The sequence below is a fragment of the Moschus berezovskii genome, chromosome 7 (genome assembly GCF_049115385.1).
Source record: "Moschus berezovskii isolate FMDL1 chromosome 7, NW_MosBer_1.0, whole genome shotgun sequence".
Classification (NCBI taxonomy): Eukaryota; Metazoa; Chordata; class Mammalia; order Artiodactyla; family Moschidae; genus Moschus; species Moschus berezovskii.
Window position 1 is genome coordinate 12,802,991 of NC_142466.1, and position 25,392 is coordinate 12,828,382.

The 25,392-nt window shown below is 51.7% G+C and overlaps 1 protein-coding gene across 2 annotated transcripts; it reads left to right on the forward strand.

The window, feature by feature from the left end:
* Positions 1-881: 881 nt before the first annotated feature.
* Positions 882-22,326, forward strand: CTSB (cathepsin B). 2 transcript variants are annotated; one of them, XM_055428037.2, is made up of 10 exons: positions 882-1,036; positions 13,677-13,827; positions 14,479-14,564; positions 15,459-15,573; positions 17,376-17,494; positions 18,291-18,376; positions 18,671-18,814; positions 19,261-19,377; positions 20,476-20,604; positions 21,201-22,326. In XM_055428037.2, exons 2-10 carry the CDS (start codon positions 13,702-13,704, stop codon positions 21,284-21,286), a joined length of 1,008 nt encoding a protein of 335 aa, XP_055284012.2. In that variant the 5' UTR covers positions 882-1,036; positions 13,677-13,701; the 3' UTR covers positions 21,287-22,326. The 2 variants fall into 2 exon arrangements, with proteins under 2 accessions (XP_055284012.2, XP_055284013.2); XM_055428038.2 differs by lacking the exon at positions 882-1,036 and adding an exon at positions 10,167-10,486.
* Positions 22,327-25,392: the final 3,066 nt, after the last annotated feature.

A 25,392-nucleotide genomic window follows, 5' to 3' on the forward strand; every position in this document is an offset into this window, starting at 1 on the left:
CTCTGCAGGCACCCCCACCCTGAAGTAACCTCCAGATATAACACTGTGCTTGATATGTACATCCTCTTCGGGACAGGCCACCTGGCACCCCTTTTTCGAGACGGATTTTTGCCTGTCATGCCTTTATAGAAATTCTGATGCAGCTCTGGATTAGTACTCCGTGGTAATAAGTCAGGCTTCCCTGGAAGCTCAGCTGGTAAGGAATCCATCTGCAATGCAGGAGACCCCGGCTGGATTCCCGAGTGAGATCCCCTGGAGAAGGGATATGCTACCCACTCCAGTATTCTTTGGCTTCCCTGGTTGCTCAGATGGTAAAGGACCCGCCTGCGATGCGGGGGACGTGCGTTTGATCCCAAGGTTGGGAAGATCCCCTGGAGAAGGGAACCAGCTACCCACTCCAGTACTCTTGCCTGGAGAATTCCATGGACAGAGGACTACTTAAAAAGAAAAAAAAAAAAACAACTCACATATCTGACATATTTAACATTCTATTAAAGCTAACAGCCTTTTAAGGCTCTTCTGGTAAGCCTGCTGGTTCGATGCCCGCATCTCTGGCAGTGGTTTCTAGATCAATGAAATAAGGAAAAACTATCCTCTTCCCACAAGTAGGGATCGAGGCTTTGATACGCTGCGTCCCGTCCAGGGCGGCCCCGGGGAAATTCGCCGGGCGGGGTGAGGCCCCGAGGGCCGCCTGCAGCCCCCTTCTTCTCTGCAAGGGGATAGGCAGGAGGGACTCAGAAACCCGGCTCCCGGGGCCTGCGATGAGTCGCTGCCTGGAGGGCGCCGGGTCAAGGCAGCTCCTGGCGAAGCTGCGGGCGGGAGGTCACGTGACGCCCCAGTGGGGGCGGACGTCACGTGACGCTCCAGTGGGGCGGGGCGGTCACGTGACGCGGCAGCCGGACAGGGGGCGGGGCCCGGCGCCGTACTTAGCGCGGGGGCGGCTGCGGGCAGCTACGGCGGCTGTTCGGGCACCGGCATCAGCGGCTGCCGGGACACTCAGGCTGCAGGCCCAGGCCCTCGGCGGCGGCGGAGCGCGGTGAGTGCGGGCGGGCGAGGGGATGCGGAAGCCGGCGTCCCGGGCCGTGGGAAGCGGGGACCCTCGGGCAGTCGCAGCCGGGCGAACCGAGCGGCCTCGCGCCCTCCCGGACGTGGCTGTGATGAGAAAAGCAAGCTCTGCGCGCGGGCTGCCGGACTGCACTGCCATCTGGCCGGGAGGCTCGTGCCCCATCTCGGGCGCTGTTCGGACCCCGGGCCGGCTCACCCGACACCACGGTCCGCCGTCTCCAGAGCCGGAGGCGGGGAGTTTTTTCGGTGGACCCAAGGGAGGAGTCTGCGAGGAAGAGCTTAGCCTAGATCCCCGCCGACTTTCGACCTCAGCCTGGCTCCCCAGCCCCTTGTGAGCTTCTGGTTCTCAGTTGTCTTCGCAGATCACTGAGTTGATAGTAAATACTATCAACATCTGTCTTAGTTGTTTTCTTTTTGTAAATTATTTTCCTGAGCAACTTTCAGCACACAGTCATACAATTCCAGGGACCCCAGAAGACAGAAACTCAACCTGGAACTGGGTGGAGTGGGGACCCACAGGAAGAGTTTAATCCACAGATGGAGGAAAAGCTAAGCAGAGGGGAGGACAGGGGACTTTAGTGCCCGGGGTGCCAGCCGCTTCCCTGGCAGTGTGAGGGGAGTGGAATGCCCGCTCCAACCCTGCACTGCTAAGGAAGGGAGTCAGGCTTGGGCCCAGGGTGCTGTGGGGGCGGGAAGGCAGGGCAGAGTCCCTGGGGCATCGCCTGCCCCTCAGCTGATGACTCTGGAGGTCTGGGAGAGGGAACATTGTGGGGTGACTGAATCTGGGAGTCAGCCAGGCCGTTCTGGTAGATGTGAATTGGATTTGCTTTCTTTATGGGCCTTAGTCAACCCTTTCCCCAGGCACTGAGGAAGCCAATAGGCAGGCACAGGGAGAAGGATACGCCCCATATCCCTTTACCTGACTGAGACTCATTCTCAGTTGGAGGGGCATGGGGTTCAAAGGGAGACCTAGCACCTTTGGTTACCTTGGAAAAGCTGCCCTTCAGGCGCCTTCACTAGAAGGTACATCCATCTAGTTGAATCTTTAGATGCAGGGTGATAAGACAAAGAGCCTTAGCGGTGTGTCTGGATTGATTAAAGGTCGCTTTCCTTTTCTTCTCTCATAACGTTGTTAACTTCATGGAAGATTGTTTCTTGTTGGCACTGGTAATGGTCACCCTTAAGCTTTGTGGAGAAAGAGGTTGGGCCGCCCCACCCTGTGTGGCTTACCCAAAGAAGGTGCCCTGGATTCACTCAGACCTCTTAGGGGCATCTGTCCTAGAGCTGGGGTGCTGCCAAGTGGAAAGGTGCAGATCCCTTATCTGGGGGCCTCACAGGCCCAGGGGGAGGTACTCGGATCAGGCAAGAGCCCTGATTCCAATTACCTTTGCTGCCGCTGGGTTAGGACAGTCCTTTTTCTGAACTGGTCAGGTAGTGAGGGTGGAAGCCCTTTGTCTCCAGGAGGCACCTGCCCATGTGTTGCTGACTCAGAAGCTTGAGCCGAGGCCCTCCTTATCAACTGGCTCTTTCCGCAGCTGCTCACCCTGGGAGTTGGGAGTAGGAAGTTGCATGCGTTTTAGGGCTTAAGATTTCTTTTGTTACCACTGGTAGCTGCATTGGGGAGTGAAGGAAGAGTGCTTTCAGGTGAACCTTGGAAAGTCGGTTGGGTGGTTTTCTTAAATGTGGTGATGAGTTGTGATTGTGTTGAATATCCCTGTCCTTGGGAGAGAAGGACTGAAATGTTTTGGGATGAGAACCCACAATGTCTGCTGTTTGTTTTTGACAGTTTGGCAGAAGGAAAGTATTGGAAATGTGAGAGGTTGAACTGTATGAAATGGTAATTTTTGTAGGTCAAGGAACTTTGAGATCGATCACCTTGATACAGTTAAGTCTCGTGTGTAGGGTGGTCGGTGTTGACAGTAGGTTGATGGATCTACTTGAGCAACATGCAGGTGTGTGTTGGACTCACTGGGTGTTAGGAGGCAGTTGTCACTCTGCCCCTGGTCCTGGGTCTTCATGTTTCTTGGTTTACACTCAGTGCCCTGGGTCTTCATCTTTCTTTGTTAACACTCAGGGCCCACTCCAGAGCTGCTTAAGCCAGGTGCTTGAGAAATGACTCCTGAGTCCCTCCATGGCTGATATCTTCACCTTCTACCCTAGTTTGGGTAGGAGGGGGATCTAGGGATCAAACACCATTAAATATTTAGGCTTCAGTCCCTTTTTAAAGCCCAAGCCTCATCCCCACCTGCTTTCTGCCCCACCCACAGCTTCCTTGTCTCAGCCTTGTGTGTCTGGGTGGCGAGGAGGGTGGGTGGTGGAGTCAGAGCCTTCCCTCCTGGTCATAGTCCCGCTCTGCAGGCAGCAACTTTCAGCTTCTTTTCTGCAAGTCTGTGTCTAGTTCCTAAGGGACATTGTAACTCCTATCTGCTTTCTCTCCTCTCTGTCTCTCTCTCTCTTTTTTTTTTTGATGTGGACCGTTTTTAAAATCTTTATTGAGTTTGTTACAACATTGCTTCTGTTTTATGCTTTGGCTTTTGGGCCACTTAGGTGTGTGGGATCTTAGCTCCCCAACCAATCAAGAATTTCAAATCCCTACCTCCTTGCATTGGAAGGTGAAGTCTTAATCACTGGACTGCCAGGGATGTCCCTGTTTCTGTTTCTAATTTTCCTGCATGATTTTTTTTTTAATTCCCTTATTGTTCTTTTAATCCTTGTATCTGTATCAATTTATGAATGTTATTGAAACGCACATGACTTTAATTATACCGTGTGTTTCCTTTTCCACTGGTGTCTGTGAAATTGATTTACATTGATACATACAGATCCAGTTCGTTCATTTTAAACGCACAGTGTGTTTCTCTCCTAAGGGACAGTTAGGTGGGTTTTGTTTTTCACTGTCCTCCCACAGCTACAGTGTCCTGTCTCTCAGACGGTTGCACGGGTTTCTCTCGGGGAGAAGCAGAAGTCGGGAAGGTGCTCGGTCCTATGGTGTGTGCGCCATCCGTGTTCTAGATGTCAGTGCTGTCCACTGAGGTTTCACCCACATATTCTAAGGGCCTTGACGGTTCTTGTTCCTCATATTTACCGACACTAGGTATTACCAGACTTTAACTTCTGCCCATCTGATGTGTTTGAAGAGCTGTCCTTGTTTTAATTTGCATGGTTGGGAATTCCAGTTTAATTCTTTGCCCTCGGAAATTGTTGATGAGGTTTTTCTATTTTTGTTGTTGATCAGTGGTAATTTGTGGGGTTTTAGTATGTTTGTCTGGAGAAGGCAATGGCAAGCCACTCCAGTACTCTTGCCTAGAAAATCCCATGGATGGAGGAGCCTGGTAGGCTGCAGTCTGTGGGGTCGCTAAGGGTCGGACACGACTGAGCGACTTCACTTTCACTTTTCACTTTCACACATTGGAGAAGGAAATGGCAACCCACTCCAGTGTTCTTGCCTGGAGAATCCCAGGGACGGGGGAGCCTGGTGGGCTTCCGTCTGTGGGGTCACACAGAGTCGGACACGACTGAAGTGATGCAGCAGCAGCAGTATGTTTGTCAATAGCTGAAACTTAAGAAGGTTTCTTTTGATCCTAACCTAGACATCTGGACTTGTCTTCAGTTAGATAATATTCTCTGTTTTTTTTAATTTTGAGGACACGTGTGGGTTCGGGGTACTGGCAGTCTGAATCTTCCACTTTACAGATGAGAAAACTGAGGCTCCTGCAGGTTTGTGACATGATGTGGGGAGGGGGGGTCACCCAGATGATTGTGGAGAAATCTCTACAGTTCCATTTCCTGGCAGTTCTGTCCCCATCCAGAGCTTGCCCTTGGTCTTTTCTCAAGCTCCAGGTCCCCTCACCTGGGAAACAAAAGCCTTAATCAGGACCAGGGGTCCTTTTCCAGCGTTACTATGTTATGAATGCTGGGTGCTAGGAGGGATGTGCCTGCAGTCTGACTGTGGTTACATGTCTCTTACCTGGCCAGTAAGTCACTCAGTGTGGCCATCAGGATAACCTAGAATTACCAGCACGGGTACGGGAAGGAGAATGGGACAAATATCTAGATAGTGAAAGGGCTCCGTATAGAGCACAGTGAGACCAGCTATTCTGCCAAGAGACCCAAGGCTGGGCTTCTCCATGACCTGCTGACCTGGAGCTGGGCAAGATGTGTTCATTGGAACAAATAAGTCCCATGGCTTAGGGTTGAGGCCTTGTCACACATCCACTGGGAGCCTTCAGCCCCCGCCCCTTCTGCCTCTACTTAACTCTGCAGGTATTTAGGGTTTGCTATGTGCTGGTGGTTAAGAGCAAAATAAACCATCATTTGGGCTCACCTGGTGGTGCAGTTGTAAAGAATCCACTCGTCAATGCAGGAGACACTGGTTTGTTCCCTGGGTCAGGAGAACTCCTGGAGGAGGAAATGGCAACCCACTCCAGTATTCTTGCCTGGAGAATCCCATGGACAGAGGAGCCTGGTGGGCTACAGTCCATGGGGTCACAAAGAGTCGAGCACAGTTGAGCGACTGAGCGTGCAGGCACACATGCAAACCATCATTTGAGGAAGATCTTGATTCCCCCCACCACCCACTGGGGTACGTTTGAGGACAGAAGGAATTACCCTGGGGAGGGAGGGGTTAACCAGCCTGTGCACAGGGAGATGTGTTGCATGAGAAACTGTTCTCACTTGGTCCCTGAAAAACTGTTTTCCTGGGTGGCTGTCGGACTGTCTGTTCCGAGCCAGGCAGCACCCTGATGAGAGGCATGTGTCTTCTGAGGGCCCCAGGGAAGGAAACCAGGACCCATAAGAGAGGTGCGGCCTCTCTGCTGCCCGCTTTTGTATCTGCTTATGTTTCTGTGGCCCCCAGTGCCCAGGCAGCAGGGAGATGTCATCTAACCTCAAATTAGGGAGCTGCTGTGTTCCTGCTGGCTGGAGAGGCTTGGAACACTAATCTCATTTGAATCTTCCAAGGATTTCTGAAAGCTTTTATAAAGTAGTCTCAAGGTCCTTCAGAATCCAGGCAGCGTGCCCGTTTTAGTGACCGACCGAGTGGGGAAGGAGTGACCCCTTCAGCATCTCCGTAGAGTCAGCGTCTGAGTCTGGGAGCAAGCTGGCAAGCAAAAGCTTCCACAGCTTTACAGAACCTTGCCCAAATGGTCTTGCTTTTCAAAAAAAACAACATTTTTTGACTGCCAAGGACCTTCCTGGGGGTCCATTTTTTTAGGCCTGTTGGTTCGTGGCTCAGTCATGTCCAAACTCTTTGCAATCCCATGGACCCATGGAGCCCACCAGGCTCTGCTGTCCATAGGATTTCCCAGGCAAAAATAGTGGAGTAGGTTGCCATTTCCTCCTCCAGGGGATCTTCCTAACCCAGGAATTGAACCTGTGCTCCTGCATTGGCGGGTGGATTCTTTTACACTGAGCCACCTGGAAAGCTCTTTTTAGCCCTAGGCTAGCATTTTTCTTCTCTTTGTAGGGTGTGAGCTGTTGTGACTGATCTTAACACATTACTGACTGGGGAATTTTTGCAGAAACTGACGCCTGTGACCATAATACATCTTTGGTCAATAGTGTGTTAAGTGATGTTCCATTTGTGGGCACTGCAGCCATATGGTTTCCAGGCACCAGGGGAGAGCAGCTTGAGGAAGCCACACTGCAGAGCTTGGTGAGAATTAGTCACTCATTCTGGGCAGACGATTGGCAGATGGGGAGCAGGGAGAGTCCCTGTGAGTGTCCTAAAGAGTTTAGGTGGGTGAGGGTGGTGGGATCCTTCTCACGGCTCCTGGATCCCGTGGAGCCTGCAGTGATGTGGTAGATACCTTTTCTGGGTGTCACAGCACTTGCTTGGGGGCTTTCAGCTGCAGGGAGCCTGGCTCTAGGGGCCAGATAAGGAGCTCGTGTCTGGCTGTCTGTTTAGCGCTGTGAGGATGAAGACCAGCATCCCTTTCTGCTTGCTTTTTTTCTTTAAGGTATTTATTTGTAATTGAAGAATGATTGCTTTACAGTATTGTGTGGGTTTCTACCAGACATCAGCGTGAATCAGCCACAGGTTCACCCACGTCCCCTCCCACCTGAACCTCCCTCCCACCTCCCTCCCATCTCACCCTTCTAGGTTGTTACCGAGCTCCAGTTTGAATTCGAAGCAACTAAGCACATTTCCGTTAGGAACCAAGACATCAAACAGAAAGACCACATCAAGGCTGTGATTCAGATTCAGAGAGGAGGGGTCCCAGGTGTCCTTCAATTCAGTCAGAGCCCGTTTGAAGTCAAGGTGCTGTGCAGCTCCAGCATGGAGGTGTCAGTGAACAGCTGACATCCAGGGGACATGAAGGGGTGCCTGGTTTTGTGTGGGTGCCCTGAAATGGCCCCAGCTTCAAGGTCACAAGTGCTCAGGGCGACAACAAGAGGCAAGAGTAGTCTTTGTGGAAGAGAAAGAAACACAAGTTCTAACATGATCCCACTGAATGTTCACAACCCTCCAAACCCTCCACCTTACCCCTACCTAGAGCCACTCTGCTGCATAAGAAACAGCCTCAATTTGCAGCTATTGGCAGAATGTAGGCACTCAGTTCTTTTGAGCTGACCATGAAAGCCAACTGTCAATAGTATTTGAGTGGCAGAAATGGATAGGGGGCTTCCCTGGTGGCTCAGTGGTAAAGAATCCGCCTGCTAATGCAGGAGACAGGGGTTCGATCCCCAGGTTGGGAAGATCCCCTGGAGAAGGAAATGGCAACCCACTCCAGTATTCTTGCCTGGGAAATCCCGTGGACAGAAAAGCCTGGCGGGCTACAGTCCTTGGGTTTGCAAAGAGTCAGACTCGACTTAGAGACTAAACAACAGCAATGGATAAGGAAGAGCACAGGACCAGATGAAAGACTGGTTGGACATTCATCCGTCTTTTTCTGAATTGGCTGGTGGATTGCAGGTGGCCAGTGTGGACATTTCAGGTATATATATCCTGTCTCCTTAGGATTTAGAATCCAGTCTGCAGAGGGCTCTTAACCATATAAGAAAGCTATTGAAAATCAAGCTCGGGCTCTTGTCCTGAAGGCCTGTGTTGTATCAGCATTTTTGTGCACCTCCAACTCTACCAGGTCCCCATTCTCATGGAGGCACCCAGGGCAGAGGTGCGTCTTTAAGCCCTGGGACGGTTATTTGCCCAGCTGTTTGCACAGCTGTAATCATAAATAAATGATTTCATGCATTTCAACACCAACAAAAATAAAACTTAATTAAAAAATAAATAAAAAATCAGGCTTGGCTACATGTCCCTGGGATGTCAGGACTCCCATGTTCAGTCCCATCCTTCTTGAGGCCTGGTCCACGGAGCCCATAGCTGGCTGCAGGGAGGTATGGCGAGCAGCTGTGCTCTCAGGGGAGGCTGGACACAAAAGTGCTCTAGGGGTCTGGAGAAGAAAGACACAAGACAGCCCATATTTTTAAATGCTAGGGATTAACTTGGAAAAGGGCCGGAGGGTGTAGAGGAGCCCATGATCTGTCTTCCCAGGAAGTCAGCTGACCGAGGGCTGGAACTCACATCTGCCCACAGCTGCTCCTGTTCCGTCCACACCCTGACGTGGTCTGGTGACTTTCAGGTTTCGTAATCCTGTATGGAAGCCCTCTTTCCTCGCAGTAAGGACTTTCTGTTCTTTCTCCCTGGTTTTTAAAGGGGAAAAAGACCCTACAGAATGAGAAAAGGGAAACGTTTGCCCAAAAGAGGGGAAGTGAAAACTGGCTGTGTTCCGTGCTGAGGCCGTGACACTAACAGCACAGCTTGGGCCTCCAGCTGTCTGCGCGTAGTTTGTCCCGTGTTCACGGTGCCTGTGGAGGTCGGCACCCCCTGGAATGCAGTTGCCACTGCCCTGAACATCAGTCTGTCCCCTAGGGAGGAGAAACTTGACTCCGTATTTTCTGGGATCTCAGCTTCCGGACATTCAGAAAGGGAGGCCCATTGGGAGGTCAGCTGGAGTTAACACCTGTTTTAATTTCAGGCTCTTTGTGACGTGGAGGTAGGTAGGGGGGTTTGTGCAAACTGGGCTTGTCTGGCACAGGCTGTGAATGGGAAAAGGAGAGAAGAGAAGAGGGAGGAGGCTTTGTTGCCTTCTGACTGGCAGGCACCCTCCTCTGACTCTGGACTTCCACTGGGGGACACGAGTGGTCATTGGCCCCATTTTACAGGTGGTGAGACTGAGGCTCAGTGAAGGCAGGTGCACAGTTAGGAAGGAAGTGGAATCCAGGTCTCCGGACTACACGCCTGGAGCTCATCCTTGAACTGCAACCCAGATGCTCTTATGTGATGCTGCAGCCCCAGTGGGCGAATTAGGGCGGTGGTTTGTGCTTTGCTGCAACACCCAGGTTCACAGGTCTGGTTCTCACTGAGGCTGGGGTTGAGCTGGGAGAGTAGTTGATAGGAGCCATGGAGTAGGACCCATAGAGCAGGAAAGCAGGGTGGGATCCCGGGCTCAGGCTGGGAGCTGCCCACATTCCCTGCTACCAGGAAGCCAGAGAAATCTTAGGTGTGATCCGGGTTGCATGGAAGCACCCCATTCTGCACACTGAGCAGCCAGCTAAGCCCACAGGGGTCCTGGGGACACTCCGCTTTGATACACAGGGAGCATTCACGAGGATGGCCTCTGGTTTCCTGGGGACCCAGCTGTGTTCCTGTGACCTGGACAGGCTGTGGTGAGGGCTGAGGGTGGCAACCCTTCTAGCTATGATTCTGATGGGCCTGTCAGCCTGACCTCCAGCTGCAGGGGTGGGTCTGTATGCGGGGAGCACACACATCTTCTCAGGGCAGTGTTGAGATGACAAGTGTAGGTCAGGGTGTCGATAGGAACCCTCTTCTTCTCTGCTCAGAAGCCTTTTAAAAAGAAGCCCTGGAGAGCTCCTCTGTCCCTCCTGGCACATGCGTGTACAGTAAAATATTTCCTGGCAGTTTGGAGGCTCCCTGACTCGGGGTCATGTGAGCAGCAGCCTTCCTCTGAGTCACTGAACATAGGAAGGGTGAGCGTTTAGAGCAGAAAGTCATTCGAGAGAAGGCCTCTGCCTGGAAATGCATCGCGGGCCTCAGCGGAACATGTTCTTTCAGTTAGGGCTTTCGGTCTTTGAGAGCACCAGTGTTATTCTTCCTACAGGAACAGAGCTTAGAGTAGAGCATGCTCACTCCAGAGTAAAGATAAAAAGAGGGAAGGCTGTGTAGTGAATGTGGGCTTCCTAGGTGGCCCAGTGGTAAAGAGTCTGCCTGTCAGCGCTGGAGACTTGGGAGCCTTGGGTTTGCTCCTTGGGTGGGGAAGAACTGGAGGAGGAAATGGCAACAGATCCCAGTATTCTTGCCTGAAGAGTCCCGAGGACAGAGGAGCCTGGCGGGCTGCAGTCTGTGGGGTCTCAGAGGTGGACGCAGCTGAGTGCGCACACGCATAGTGGACATAAGCAGGTAACGTGTGAGTATGGTTTTCTAGACGTTTTGCGTGAAGTGACAGGAATAAACGCACGCAGGTTGAGGGCTCACACTTGGCATGACTCACCTGCTCCTTTGCTTTCTTTCACTTGCTGTATGTATATATACACACACATATATAGATTATTATCAGTACGATGTGGTTCACTTCCACAAGCTCATTTCTTAATGGCTGCTTTTGTAGTTCATTATTTAACCATTTACCACAACTTAACAGTGACTGTTCTAGATGCTTTCTTTCTGGTCTTTTGTGAACACCAAGAATGTTTAGTGAATCAACCCACTCCAGTGTTCTTGCCTGGAGAATCCCAGGGTCGGGAGAGCCTGGTGGGCTTCCGTCTATGGGGTCACACAGAGTCAGATACGACTGAAGTGACTTAGCAGCAGCAGCAGCATGTACCGGTGTCTTTGCATTTTGAGGCTTGTAGGATACATTTCTAAAGGTCAGATTGCTGAGTCAAAGGGTGTGTGGCTTGAAGAGCTGATCGAGGCTGGGCAGCAGCAGCAGCAGCGTCTGGCTCCCCACCTCTAACCCCGCGGAAAATGATCAGACCCTGCAGCTTCTGCCAGTGTAGTGTGGTGGAAGATGAATGCCTCCTCGATGAGCATCTTTAAATATCTGTTGGCCTTCTGGAGCTCTTTTTCTGTACATGTTCTGTGTGTATCCTTTGGCTAGTTTTCTGTTATGCTACTTCTATTCTGATTTTGGGTCCTTTGCCTGTCAGGGAAACAAAGCCTTAAGTGTATGTAAGGGCTGCTTTTTGTCTGTCACTTTGTATTTCGTTTTTTTCTAGAAGGGAGGCTTTACTTTCCTGTGATCAAGCACTTTCCCCTCAAGCACTTTCCCCTTAAGGGCTCAGTCTGAGGCATTCCTCGCTCCAGTACTACGTTTGTTTGTTTTAATAATCTTAAAGGTTATTTTATTTTTGGCTCTGCTGGGTCTTCTCTGCGTTCTCTTGTTTTGGCGAGCCGGGGCTACTCTCTAGCTGTGGCACATGGGCTCAGTATTTGCAGTTCCCGGGCTCTAGAGCGAAGGCTCCATAGTTGGGGCACACAGGCTTGGTTGCTCTGCGGCATACGGGATCTTCCTGGCCCGGGGATTGAACCTGTGTCTCCTGCATCGGCAGGCGGTTTCCTTATCCCTGAGCCACCAGGGTGGTCCCAATACTACTTAAGTGTTCTTATTTTCTCATACAACTTCTGTGTTTTTATGCAAGATCTTTGTTCCATGTAGCATGTGTGTGTGTGTGTAAGAACTTGAGGGTAAAGATTCAGTCGTATTTTTTTCCTTGTTGTAAATGCACAACCAGTTGTGCAAACACCATCCACTGAGATGTGTGTTTCCTCCCCCACCTCTGCCGCACACGGGCTGTGCCTCCAAGTGGCCTGCTGTGTGGATGGGCCCCTTCCTGAGTGGCATCCCCCAGGGCTTATCATACCTTTGCCACCCCAGGGGTTCAGGCCTCCGTCACTGCTGTTTTCCAGAACTGCCTGGCTGTCCTCACACATGGATTCTTCCCGGTGGCTTGTTGCTTAAGCAACAGATAAATTTAGATTTGTTTTTGCTTAAATATAATTCACTGTGTGGGAGGCAGCGTGTTCCGTGCTGTCACCCCCATCATCTTCCTGTACCATTCACAGCAACCTGTGACCTGAGGAGGTGACGCAGTAACCAGCTCCTGAGGTCAGGGACAGGAGGGTCCCCAGTGCACACGTGCACACACACACACACACTCGCGCTCACTGAGAGGGCATCTCCACAGGCCTGGTGGTGCTGTGGCACCTGGGTCATATTTCTTGATTTCATCAGAGCCTCTTGCCTAAGAGTGTGACTCAGAGGCCTAGCTAGAACTCGCCTGTCTCTTGACCTGCAAGCCAGTCCAGGATCTAAGGCCGTAGTGATAGTGGGATGGCTCATCTCGGGAGCCCCGTCTCTGAAGCAGAGTCATTGTCTGACTGGAAAAACCGCAGACAGTCCCAGGAGACCTGTGCCACCGGCCAAACCAGCTCTACTTCCCGGCTCTCAAGAAAGGCGTGCGGGGCTGGAGGTGGACTTATGTTTGCTTGTCTGTTGTTTCAAATGTGGCTCGTGAGATTGATCTTTGGTTTCGTGCTTTCTCTCTCGCTGGGTTCCCGGCTGAGGCATGACCACAGGGAAAGGTGTTCGCTCTTTGGGAGCTCAAACTCGAGAAAAGGCCCAAACTCCCAGAACTGCGTGGAGAGGCAGGCTGGCCCAGCAGCAGGAGCAGAGGGCTTGACTTTCTGTGAAGATTCGGTTTTCTCTGTTTGTTTGGGATGGACTTGTTGGCACTGCTTGTCACCTGGGCCCTGGGGTGGGTCCTGACGGACAGCAGGCTGCCTTTGCCCCAGCCTTATAGCTCACGAGATAGTTGGTTCACAAACCATGCAGTGACCAGCACCCTTTTAGACCGTGAGCCCTTCCCTGGCCCTGCAGCAGCTTTGGAGACTTAAGTGATACGCTGTTCTGCCCAAATCAGTGGGGCCTTATGTGCATGGTACAGCCCTTCCTTGGCTTGCTGTCTTGTGTTCCTGGACCACATAGTCTCTCTTAGCCATTCAGGCAGCTGCAGCACAACGCCACATCCAGTGGCTTCCAAACAAACTTACTGCTCTCAGTTCTGGAGACTGGGAGTCCAAGATCAGGGGCCAGTGTGATCCACTGAGGACGCCCTGCCTGGTCAGACTGCCCTTGTGTCCTCACATGGAGGAAGAGGCAAGGGAGCTCTGTAGTGTCTTTTATATAATCAGGGCACTAATCCCACTCATAGGGGCTCCACCCTCATGACCTCATCATTTCCCCAAAGGCCCACCTCCTAACACCACCACCTTCTGGGGTAGGATTGCAACTTGAATTTGTGAGCGGGGAGCAGAAACATGCAGTCCATCGTGTAGTCCTGTGTGCTGTGGGCACGGGCTGGGACTCTGAGACAAGGCATGAGAGCCCACAGGTACCAAGGTCCCTGCAGGCACTCTGCCGACACCCTGGTTTCAGAAGGGGACACCAAGGAGCGTGAGGGGGCAGATGGTGGAGAAGGGATGGGACGAGGTCCCCGGAACAGTGCATCCCGAGGTGATGCCTTGTGTGTGTTGAGCGCTTGAACTGAAGGAAGAAACGTACTGATGTCTTTTGTCCTTTCCTCTCCAGGTGAATCTCTGATCCAGTTTCCAAAATGTGGCAGCTCTTGGCCACCCTCAGCTGCCTGCTGGTGCTGACCAGTGCCCGGAGCAGCCTGCATTTCCCGCCTCTGTCCGATGAGCTGGTCAACTTTGTTAACAAGCAAAACACCACTTGGAAGGTGGGCTGGGGGCCCCTTCTGTGCGTTCTGACTCCTGAGGGAGGGGCTGCAGCCGTGGCCCACGGGCTGGCGCGTCCTGGACAGTTGATCCAATTCATGGTCCTGACTGGCTTAGGCCCGTGCCCACTGCCCTGTCCCCTTCCTGGGTGTGTGTATGTTGTCCATGTGTGTGACAGTATGAGTATGAGTACGCGCAGGTGCAAGGGGGGAGTAAACAAGCGCCCGTGGAGTTCACAGCTGGGTTGATGCTGAGACCCCACCATGATTAGGGTGCTAGCATGGCCAGGTTCTGGTGGGGGTCCTTTTCCAGGTGGCAAGTGGTGACTTCTTGTGTCCTTACCTGGCCTGAGGGGCAAGCTTGATCTCTGGGGTCTCCTTATAAAAGGGCACTAGTCCCAGTCTTGAGGGCTACACCCTCAGGACCTGATCATCTCTAAAGGCCCCCGCTGTGTAACAGCATCACAGTGGGGTTAGGTTTCAACATGAACTGAGGGGGAGAGACATCATCCTGTAGCGGTGCCCAGCACCCTTGCTCTGTGGGGTTGAGGGGGACCCCTGGCCTTGTCAGGCCCTGTGTAGGCGGTGTGCACATTCCACACCCCCAGTCCCCCAGGTTGGTGGGTGACTGCTCTGGGTGGGGCTCTTTTCCAGGCCGGACACAACTTCTACAACGTGGACCTGAGCTACCTGAAGAAGCTGTGTGGCACCGTCCTGGGCGGGCCCAAGCTGCCCCAGAGGTGCGTACCTGCTCCCGGGTAGGGCCCCTGGCTGCACCATCACTGCTGCCATGTGAGCAGAGATTATGCTTGGCGCAGGGGAAAGGGGGAGACAGGAAGGCTTCCCTGGCATCCAGAGGCCTCACCCGCCCCAACCCCCGCCCCGAGCTGCAGGGCCCCTGCCTGAGGTGCAGGGCCCCGCTCCCAGCGTCAGAATTTCTTCCTGTGCTTCTCAGGTGTCCCAGCTGCACAGGGAGAAGCCCCAGGTCTGAATGGTCTTGAATAAGGAAAATCTGGAAAAAGCCATGAGGTCTGCCATTAATGTTTTATTTTATTGGAAAAGTCTGCATTTTTCACGCAGAGACTTCCCTTGAAGGAAGCATTAGAAAAATCTGTGAGGCTGGGATAGTTAAGTGATGGGACCATTACACAGTTGTGAAGATGTTTGAAAAATGATGAACATCTGGCAGATGTTTGATTCGAGGTAGCGTGGGGAAAGCACGAGATGTAATTATCTGAACCCTGAGGTTAAAACTCTTCAAAAATATGCATGAAATAAGTTTAGGCAAAAGTAAACAGAATGATAAGTTATTTGGAGGAGAAGCACCCAGTTTTGTTTTTATCAAGCTCCAAGTGGGAAGTTCCCCGGCAGTGCAGAGGTTAGGACTCCATGTTATCACTGCTGAGGGCATGATTCCAATCCCTGCTCGGGGAACCAACATCCTGCATGCTGCGTGGTGCAGCAAAAAAATTTTTTAATAAAATTCCAAGGGGATGTCCTTGCACATGGTCCTTGCACATGGCCCCCTCCACACATCTTCATGCCTCTCCCTGCAGAGTGACAGCCCAGGCCACAGGGGTTGGGGGCGCGTTCTGTAAGGTGATGGCTCGTGATGGAGACCTTTGATTTTTCAGAGATGCATTTGCTGCGGATGTGGTTCTGCCTGAAAGCTTCGATGCCCGGGAGCAGTGGCCAAACTGCCCAACCATCAAAGAGATCAGAGACCAGGGATCCTGTGGCTCCTGCTGGGTGAGGCCCTGCTGGCCAGAAGGGAGGGTTGGGACGAGGGGCTGGGTAAGGGTGGGATCAGCCAGGGGATCCAAAGTCATACAGGTTGAGTATGGGCAATTCATATAAACTTCTCGAGGCTCAGTCTCCCCTAGTGTAAAAGGAAGATCCCTGGGGGTTGTGAATCATTGCAGGACCAGGTGGAAGAATTGACAGGCAGAGTGTCCTGTATAAGGTACGCCCCACATATGGGTTCTGAAGAAGTTTTGGTTTCTGTTGAGCACCCTGTCCTGGGCCATCAGCAGACACTGTTAGCTTTGACCGCTGCTCTGCCTGGCTACAGTCCAAGGGTCGCACAGAGTTGGACACGACTGAGGCGACTTAGCACGCACATACTGCTTCATGAAGTAGCAGTGCTTCTGTATTCAGTGAGCTGGCTTAACTGTGTTTGTGTGGGTAAAATGCGTGATATAAATGTAACTATCTTAGTCATTCAGTGTGCCAGCCAGTAGCATTGGGTTCATTCCCATTGCTGTGCAGCCGTTACCACCTGCGTCCACAGAACCCGTCACCTTGGAGAGCTGAGACTCCATCCCCACAAAGCACAAACTCCTGCTCGCCTCCACCAGCCACTCTTCTACTTTCTGTCTCTCATGACTTGTTTTTTTCTTTTAATTTTTGTTGGAGTGATGGCTCAGACAGTAAAGAATCTGCCTGCAGTGTGGGAGACCCAGGTTCAATCCCTGGGTCAGGAAGCTCCGATGGAGAAGGAAATGGCTACCCACTCCAGTATTCTTGCCTGGAGAATCTCAGGGACAGGAGAATCCCAGGACAGAGGAGTCGGGAGGCTACAGTCTATGGGGTTGCAAGGAGTTGAACACGACTGAACACACATACACATAATTGCTTTACAATGTTGTGTTAGTTTTTACTGTACAGCCAAGTGAATCAGCTACATATATCCCCCGATTTTTGGATTTCCTCCTGATCTAGGTCACCACAGAGCACTTAGTTCCCTGTGCTGTGATTTTTCTGTTTTGTTTTTTTTTTTCAATCAGTGAATCAGTTTATTATAGGGTGACTCACAGGGTAGGATCAGGCTGGGGGATATGAGTGGGGACAAGAGTCTGGAAGCATTTGCAGCTGCACTCCATACCACTGAGGAGCCTCTGGATTTTTATAGCTAACCTGGGGTATGGGGAGGGGTAGTTAGGAGCTTGAAAATGGGAAGTACGTTCTTAGGTCAAGATTCATGGATGGGTAACTAGGCATTATGTCAGCGAAGGCTTTCATCATTGTTTGGGGACTAACAGAACATAGAGGCTGCATGGTCCTAATGATTACGAAACACAATCTGTTAAACACTAAAGCCTTTGACATAGAAGTGATTCACTGCATCATGCAGTCGAGGTACATCAGCAAAAGGACCAGAGAAACTGCAGGGTCCCACGTCGGCATCAGTTAAGCTAAAGTCGTACACTCCACCCCTGACTTTTTTATTTTGGGTAGGGGAGCACTTATGATATTAACTAGTCTGGGTGCCTCATATAAGTGGCATCATAACAGCATTTGTCCTCTGTGCAAGCTATACTTTTATGTTAAAAACCCAAAAACAGCATGTTTCAGAAATCAAATGCCCAGGTAGAGGTCTGGGGTGAACTGGTCTCTTGCTTTAAAGCCCAACTTGAGCCCCAGGACCCCCAGCTGCCTTGAGAGAAACAAGCCACCAGGAAGGCCCAAGGTGTCAACTGTGGTCTCCTGGGTGCGGGATGGAGGGACTGCAGCGCAGAGTGGGGCTCACCTTGTGGGGCTTGTTCCTGCAGGCTTTCGGGGCTGTGGAAGCCATTTCTGACCGGATCTGCATCCACAGCAATGGGCATGTCAACGTGGAGGTGTCTGCTGAGGACATGCTGACCTGTTGTGGCAGCGAGTGTGGGGACGGGTGAGTTGGAGCCCCCGGGGAGCTGCCCCAGGAGACCTGTGGGTGGACGTGGACCAGAGGGCTCCCTGTAGGGGACAGGTGTGATACTCGCTCAGGCAGGACGATGTCTCTGCCGAGACACAAGGGGGTACCAGGGCATCTGGAAGCCGGCCCTGGGCAATACTGCTTGTAGGAGGCTCCTGAAACCGGGCTGGCCCCCCACAGGGCTGGATTGGGGGTCAGTCAGGGGAAAACATGTTCCTGGTTTAGTTTCTGGGTTTTATTGTGCTGCTTCTCCTTTCCTGTTCCTCGGGGAACCGCTTGGGGCCTGTCTCCTTCTCTGTAACTGAGGTTGATGGGTCCCCAGATAAGCCACGTTAGGAACACAGCTCCCTGTCTTCTGCCAGTGCTGGCCTTGGTTTTGCAACAGTGGTTCTCAGATGTGGCTGCAGATTAGAAAAACCTGGGGCTTGAAAAGAAAGTAAAAGGGGAGTGCCTCGGTCTCAGCCCACAGCAGTGAAATCCCTGGAATGGGTATTGTAACATAGCCCCAGGGATTCTCATGTGCTGCCCTTTGAGAACCCCTGTCCAGACAGAAGACACAGCCTCCTGGTGAGCACATGATTATGAACGCACTTGGTGGGCAGGCCTGGGTGACTCCCAGCAGGAAGTGGCTACCAGGAGGAGAACTGGGGAATTTGGGGGATCTGGGAGAACCGATGGGCCAGTTGCTGAAGGCGGTTATGGGTGCACTGGTGGTGGTCTGGGAGCAGCCAGGACAACTCTCACACTGTTTAATGAGTGACTCTCTCCTCAGCTGTAATGGCGGCTTCCCCTCTGGAGCCTGGAACTTCTGGACAAAGAAAGGCTTAGTGTCCGGGGGCCTCTATAACTCGCATGTAGGTGAGTGTCTTCCTTTAGCTCCCATCCAGCCAGATGGATTTTATAAGCAGGAAGAATAGTGGTCTCATTTTCCCCCATAAAGTGAAGATCAGGGTTGAGGGTACATTGAATGCTGGGCTGAAAACTCAGGTAGAAGACAGGGCAGCCCTGTGTACAGAGTCAGCAACTGCAAGAGGGCAGTGTTGGCGCCACAGACTCTGGGTGACTTCTGTTCTCGCGAGCTATCGCCCTGATTCTTCTCTCTGGCCTCTGAGGGGCTTCCTGCTGACACCCACCTTCTCCTTGGCCCCCCAGGTTGTAGACCGTACTCCATCCCTCCCTGTGAGCACCATGTGAACGGCTCCCGGCCCCCGTGCACCGGTGAGGGGGACACCCCCAAGTGCAGCAAGACCTGTGAGCCCGGCTACAGCCCGTCCTACAAAGAAGACAAGCATTTTGGTAAGTGGGGTGGGCAACCCCCGCCCCCGGGCCCAGGGAAGCTGAAGGAGGAGGCCGGGGCATTGGAGTCATAGGTCAGGAGAAGCAGTGCAGTTAATGCCTCTTTGATGGGAGAGAGCAGCACACAGTGTTCTCTGCATGTCTCCACCCTGAATGGAGTCTTAGATGCTCAGTCTTGGGAGGAAGAGACCAAAGCCCTCAGTCACGGGGGAGTTATCTGGCCTAGGAGCCTTCTGCTCCTGCCCTGCGTCTAGGGCCTCATGCTTACTGCGCACGCACACACACACACACACACACACACACACACACCGCCAAGATCCCGCCTGCACACAAACACACACACACACACACCCGCCCCCAAGATCCCGCCTGCTGGAACCCATGAACTGGGGAGTGGCTGACCCCCTGCCGGAGGCGCCCGCCCCACTTGGCTGGTTTCTTCGCAGGATGCAGTTCCTACAGCGTCTCCGGCAGCGAGAAGGACATCATGGCAGAGATCTACAAAAATGGCCCAGTCGAGGGGGCCTTCACTGTGTACTCGGACTTCCTGCTATACAAGTCTGGTGTGTATCCCCACAACCCCACCGATGGCACCCGGGGAGGGAGGTATGGGTTTCTGGCTGGCAGGATGTCCTGGGTGGGCGCTGGGCCTCCAGCAGTGCCACACGCCGCTGGCCACTCTCTCGGCCCCTCACGCCCACCTTGTCCATGGCCAACTCCTGCTCCTCCCAAGCGTCTCCTCCTGTCTACTCCTTCTGGAGCCACCGGCCCCATCTCGCCACCTCCATCGCTTCCCCATCACGTCCGCAGGTTTCCCGTGTCTGCACGGAGTGACCTCCTCCATCATCTTTGTCTTAACAAAGTCTTAGCCTTGTGCCCAGCCCCCAGTGGGTGCGGAAATGGAGAGCACCTTCCTGTGGGGACTCAAAGGGGGAAGGGGGCAGGATGGTCCCCCACCCAAGAGCTGTCTTAGAAATCCCCCGTTCCAGACAAGTGGTCTGTGCTGAGGACTTCTGTCTCACTTTGTATTCTGCTTATTCGAAAACTCAAAGCTCTCCAGTCATTTAAAAACAGACCAAGTTGCCTGGCGAGAAAAAAATTATAAACCTGGCAGTTCTTAACTTCCAACAATGTTATATAAGAGAACACGTTTCCAGCTGGACAGTCATTCATCAGTAACCGGGTGGTCCTCTGAGCACCTTAGCGGGTATCTCTTCACATCAGTCAGACTTGCAGCTGCCAGCCCAGCCCTCTCCCCCAGCACCCGGTCTGCACGGTGTGCCCCAGAGTAGCCATTTAAAACTCTTGAGCCACAGAATGCCTTGACAAGTCATTGCATGGAGTCCTAGTATGGAAAACAAATAATCGTTGATATTTTGATGTGTCAGAGTTTCTAACTTAAAAGGCAGCCAACAAGCACATTGTATTGCACTCCATCTTAATATTTATCCCCTATGTTCGAGTGTGCTGGACTTTCAAAAATATATTTAAATAATTCACGGATGTTACGGGAATCCCTGGAGTCTTCCTGTGGAACACCAGGGCCCGTCCTTTCCTCTGGCTCTATCTGTCCCGTGTGGGGTTGGCCAGCTGAAGGGGTGGGCTGCTGTGGGAGACCAGCAGTGCCCAGGCTGAGTCTGAAGGGCCTTGTCCTTCCCCAGGGGTGTACCAGCACGTCTCCGGAGAGATTATGGGAGGCCACGCCATCCGCATCCTAGGCTGGGGAGTGGAGGACGGCACCCCCTTCTGGCTGGTTGGCAACTCCTGGAACACTGATTGGGGTGACAATGGTGAGTGCAGTCCCTGCTAAGAGGGCGCCCCAGCCAGGGCACAGTGGGTATCATGTCCACCAGCTATGCTGGGGAGCTGGGGTTTCCCCTTGCCACAAGGGCTGCCTCTGATCCCAGGAGGGCATGTGGATGGGGGCCTCAAGCCAGATGTGCTCATCCTGGTTCCTCAGGGCAACGGGTGCAGGGGCGGGGGGCCATACCGTCCAGAACTCTGATACAGGGCTGGGTGGGAGGGTAGGTGGAAGCCCGCCAAGCACCTTGTGTGCCGGTTGGTGAGAGCTTTGGGGCTGGTTCGTGACTTCCACTTCCCCGTCTTTCAGGGGTGGGTCTGTGGCTTCCCAGGTGGCTCAGTGGTAAAGAATTCACCTGCGAGACACAGGAGATGTGGGTTTGATCCCTGGGTTGGGAAGATGCCATGGAGAAGGGAATGGCAACCCACTCCAGTATTCTTGCCCGGGCAATCTCATGCACAGCTGAGCCTGGCAGGCTAGAGTCTGGGATCACAAAGAGTCAAACACGACTGAGCATGCATGCTGGGTATGTCGGCAAAGGTCAGAATCCAAGCAGACTAAATGCGTCTTACCTCTGCTTTCCAGGCTTCTTCAAAATCCTCAGAGGACAGGACCACTGTGGAATTGAGTCGGAAATTGTGGCTGGAATGCCGTGCACTCATCGGTACTAGAAGATCTGATCTGCTTGGGGGCCTGTCTGCTGGCCCAGGGCCACTTTTCCCCTAAATACAGCCACTTGGACTGGGGATGAGGTTGGGGAAGGGGGGTTGGGATGTCTTTTATTTTTTGAATTATGATAAGATATAAGGGTTTTTAGACAGGGTCTGAAGAAGACTGGGTTGGGCCAAGCTGCATGTCTGCCATCGGGTCTGTCTTCCAAAGACACACAGTCAGGCCTGCCCAGGGATGGACTGCTGCCCCAACACGAACACGTAGACACACAAGCCACTGCCGAAGCAGAGTGAACCTTGCCCCGTAGACGGACTGTGTAGTGCCTGCTGCCCCTGCTGCTGCCCTGACCACTTCTACACTGTCCCCTACCCCGCCTCTGCATCACCAGGGAGCAAGACCTTAAAGGGCTTGTAGATTTCCGAGAGTGGAAAGCAGAGTTCCTAGTTAGATCCTGCACAAGCAGGCAGCTTTCTAGATCTGGAGTAGGACAGATCTGAGAAGAGACAGCGGGGCAGCCCTTTGGAGAAAGCTGTATTGTTCTCCCAGGTCCCCTGCATCTGTCGAGCTGCGCAGCATGGCTCACCCTCTCTGATCCTGTCCTTGCTGTGATCCTTTAAGTTTTCTTTTTGTGCACCTCGGCTAATCATGTGAATGAGAGTCTACCAGTTGGAAGAGCTGTACTACTTGTATGGATTGTCTGCTTCACACTAGGCAGTTGTGACTTGACTGACCTTGCTGCCCTCTAATCCACAGTGAAACTAGTTTGGCAGGAAGCCACTTTTTACCTTTTACACTGCTTCACCCTGTTACATACAAGGAATGGCTGCCAGTAAAAAGCCTCTCCTTCAGTGTGAAGTCTGAGTTCTGGTGGCATCTCCAAGATTGTGTGTCACTGTCTGTGGACTTCTAGCTGCTTGCTGTCTCTCCTTATCCCCCAGAAAGAATCATGTTCCCAAGAATCTGGGTGCCCTCGAACCTCTAACCAGGGATGTCTTGCCTCAGTTGAGTGGAACAAAATAAATACCTAATTTTAAACACATTGCTGCTGCTGTACTTTCAAACCATGGTGTCTCATCTCTTAGTTTCCTGTCGTTCTCATCAGCCCTCTTCTGTTGATTAAGCAGCTCTGTCCCTGTTTTATGAAAGTAAGAACTCTTAGCTCTTTTTTACCAATCATACACCAGCAGTGACCTGAGGAGTCCTGCAGGCCTGGTGTACCGGTGGTATAACCAGTCCTTCTACATGGCCAGGGTTCTGAGGCCCTCCAGCATTGGAACTGGGTGGAAGCAGAGTCTATGTGTGGTTTTATGAGCTCCTGGTCGCTTGGATTTACATTGCTGGTTAAGAATTACTTATTTCTGGGAGTTCCCTGGTGGCCCAGTGACTGAGACTGCGTTCCCAATGCACATGCCAGATTCAGTCCCTGGTTAGGGAACTAGATCCTACATGCTGCAACTAAGATCCAGTGCAGCCAAATAAATTTCTTTTGAAAATTACATATTCCTTTGTATTCTTTTGCATTGTCCTAGATAACATGCAGGAACAGTTCAGTCGTTTCCGACTCTTTGCAACCCCATGAACCACAGCATGCCAGGCCTCCCTGTCCATCACCAACTCCTGGAGTTCACCCAAACTCTTGAGTCAGTGATGCCATCCAACCATCTCATCCTCTGTCGTCCCCTTCTCCTCCTGCCCTCAGTCTTTCCCAACACCACAGGAACATACATACACAAAGGAAGGACACCAGTTCTTGAGGGATCAGGAGGCCATTAGAATTGGCAACATCCCCTCCTCTCCTGCCATCACCACCATCACTGGCCTGTTGATACCACAGATCACTTCCCTTCCACGACTGGGAGCTGGACCAGTGCTCTTCTGAGAAGTGGGGAGGTTGGACTTTGGATGTGTCTCAGAAGTTAGGATCAGAACTACCTCATACAAGCTCTTAAAATTCTGGTTAACATTGTAGGAAAAACTGGTAGAACCCAGTACTTATGGAATGTTTAATGAGGTTTAAAGCTGTAAATATATCATTGCATTATTTGTACAGTTTCAACTGGGAAACATGCATAACCTCAGTTCCAGCATTTTCTACCCACTGATACCACCTTGTCACCTTGGCTCACTTTTTCTTGGGTGCCTCTAAGCAAGGGGATGGTTAGAAGTGACAGTGCCTCTTCATTTTTAAGTGGAGGAGGGCATATTTTTGTTAGAAGTGGGAGCAAAGGTCGATCAGCCTATCCCACTCAGAGCATGCATCAGAACACTACACTTTTAAGAGCCCTGCTATTCAGGTCTGGCCCATGGGCCAGCAGCATTGCCATCTCCAAGGTTCTAAGAAATGCAGAATTTGGGGCCAGACCTGAGTCTGCAGTTAAAGATGACAGTCAGGGGACCTGTTAAAAACGCAGGTTTTGAGGCATCTCCCCAGATTTCCTGAGAAAGCATCAGTTCAGTTCAGTCACCCAGTCGTGTCCAATTCTGTGACCCCATGGACTGCAGCACGCCAGGCTTCCCTGTCCATATCAACTCCTGGATCTTGCTCAAATTCTTGTCCACTGAGTTATTAATGACATCCAAACATCTCATCCTCTGTCATCCCCTTCTCCTGCCTTCAATCTTTCCAAGCATCAGGGTCTTTTCCAGTGAGTCAGTTCTTCCCATCAGGTGGCCAAAGTATTGGGAGTTTCAGCTTCAGCATCAGTCCTTCCAATGAATATTCAGGATTGATTTCCTTTAGGATGAACTGGTTGGATCTCCTTGCAGTCCAAGGGACTCTCAAGAGTCTTCTCCAACACCACAGTTCAAAAGCATCAATTCTTTGGTGCTCAGCTTTCTTTATGGTCCAACTCTCACATCCATACTTGACTAGGAAAAAAACTATGAGAAAGCACAGTCCTAGTGATCTGGAACCTTCAGTCAGTTCACTGAAGTTTAAGAATCAGCCTTAGAGCTCTGTTCCCAAAACTAAGAACCTAGAATTCCTGTTAATTAACAAACATCCAGCCACTCTTCCTCCCGCTACACCCCCAGCCCCAGAGAAGGGGCCCAGTACCCAGAAGACGGGGGCTTCGAAGCAGCCTCCCAGGGAAGGGTGGGTGTGTTTGTGGGTGCAGGTCTTAGTTGTAGCTCCAGAAAGCTGCCCAAATTGGCTTGGGCTCTGTGAGCTTCTTGAATTAAAGCCCTAAACGCAGATTTGTCAGAAACTCCTGTGAGGACAACTTAAAATTTCTCACTGGAAGTAGGAACCAAGTAGACCATACCAAGGATGCTCTCCATATAATTACAGTGCAGAGTAGAGGAGGGCTGACAGAGACTGAAAGTACAGGATGCCCAATTTGAATTCAGAAGTCCTTTTTAAAAAATCTACTTTTTGGCCTATGCCAGGTCTCCGGAGATGCTATGCTTTCTCTAGTTGCAGTGAATGAGGGCTACTCTTCGTTGAAGTGCATGGGCTCTAGGCATGCGGGCTTCAGTAGTTGTGGAGCATGGGCTTAGCTGCTCCGAGTAAGTGGGATCTTCCCAGACCAGGGATTGAAACTGTGTCCCTACACTGGCAGGCAGATTCTTAACCACTGGACCATTAGGCAAGTCCCAGAACTCCTTTTTAAAGTATAAATATGTCCTGTGTGATATTTGGGATATAATTATACTAGAAAAAAGTTTATCTGGAGTTCAAGTTTAACTGGACATCCTGTATTTATCTGGCAATTATATCAATAGTAGAGAAACATCTAGAAGGCAAATGTTCTTTCAAAGAGCTTAGGAGTGTGTACCAGAGCCAAGACCCCCAACAGCTTTACAGCTGGGAGGGACCCACACCGCCCAGAGGTTCAGAAAGCCCCACAGCCCACAGCTGAGCGAGGAATCTTCCAGTGCATCCAGACCAAGGTTGTTGCCAGCAGCTTGTCCCGTGTCCTATGTGAACTTCAGCAGAACCAATAGGTTTCAACATACAAATCTTAACAACCTACCTTGGAATATCGAGACTAAGTTTTGATGCTTAAATTACAAATACTTGGAAAATCTGTTGAGTCTGGTGTAGAGCCGTGCTCCCAAGTGTCAAGTAACTTTGGGTCAGTGTGGTGACTGGTTTTAGTCTCAA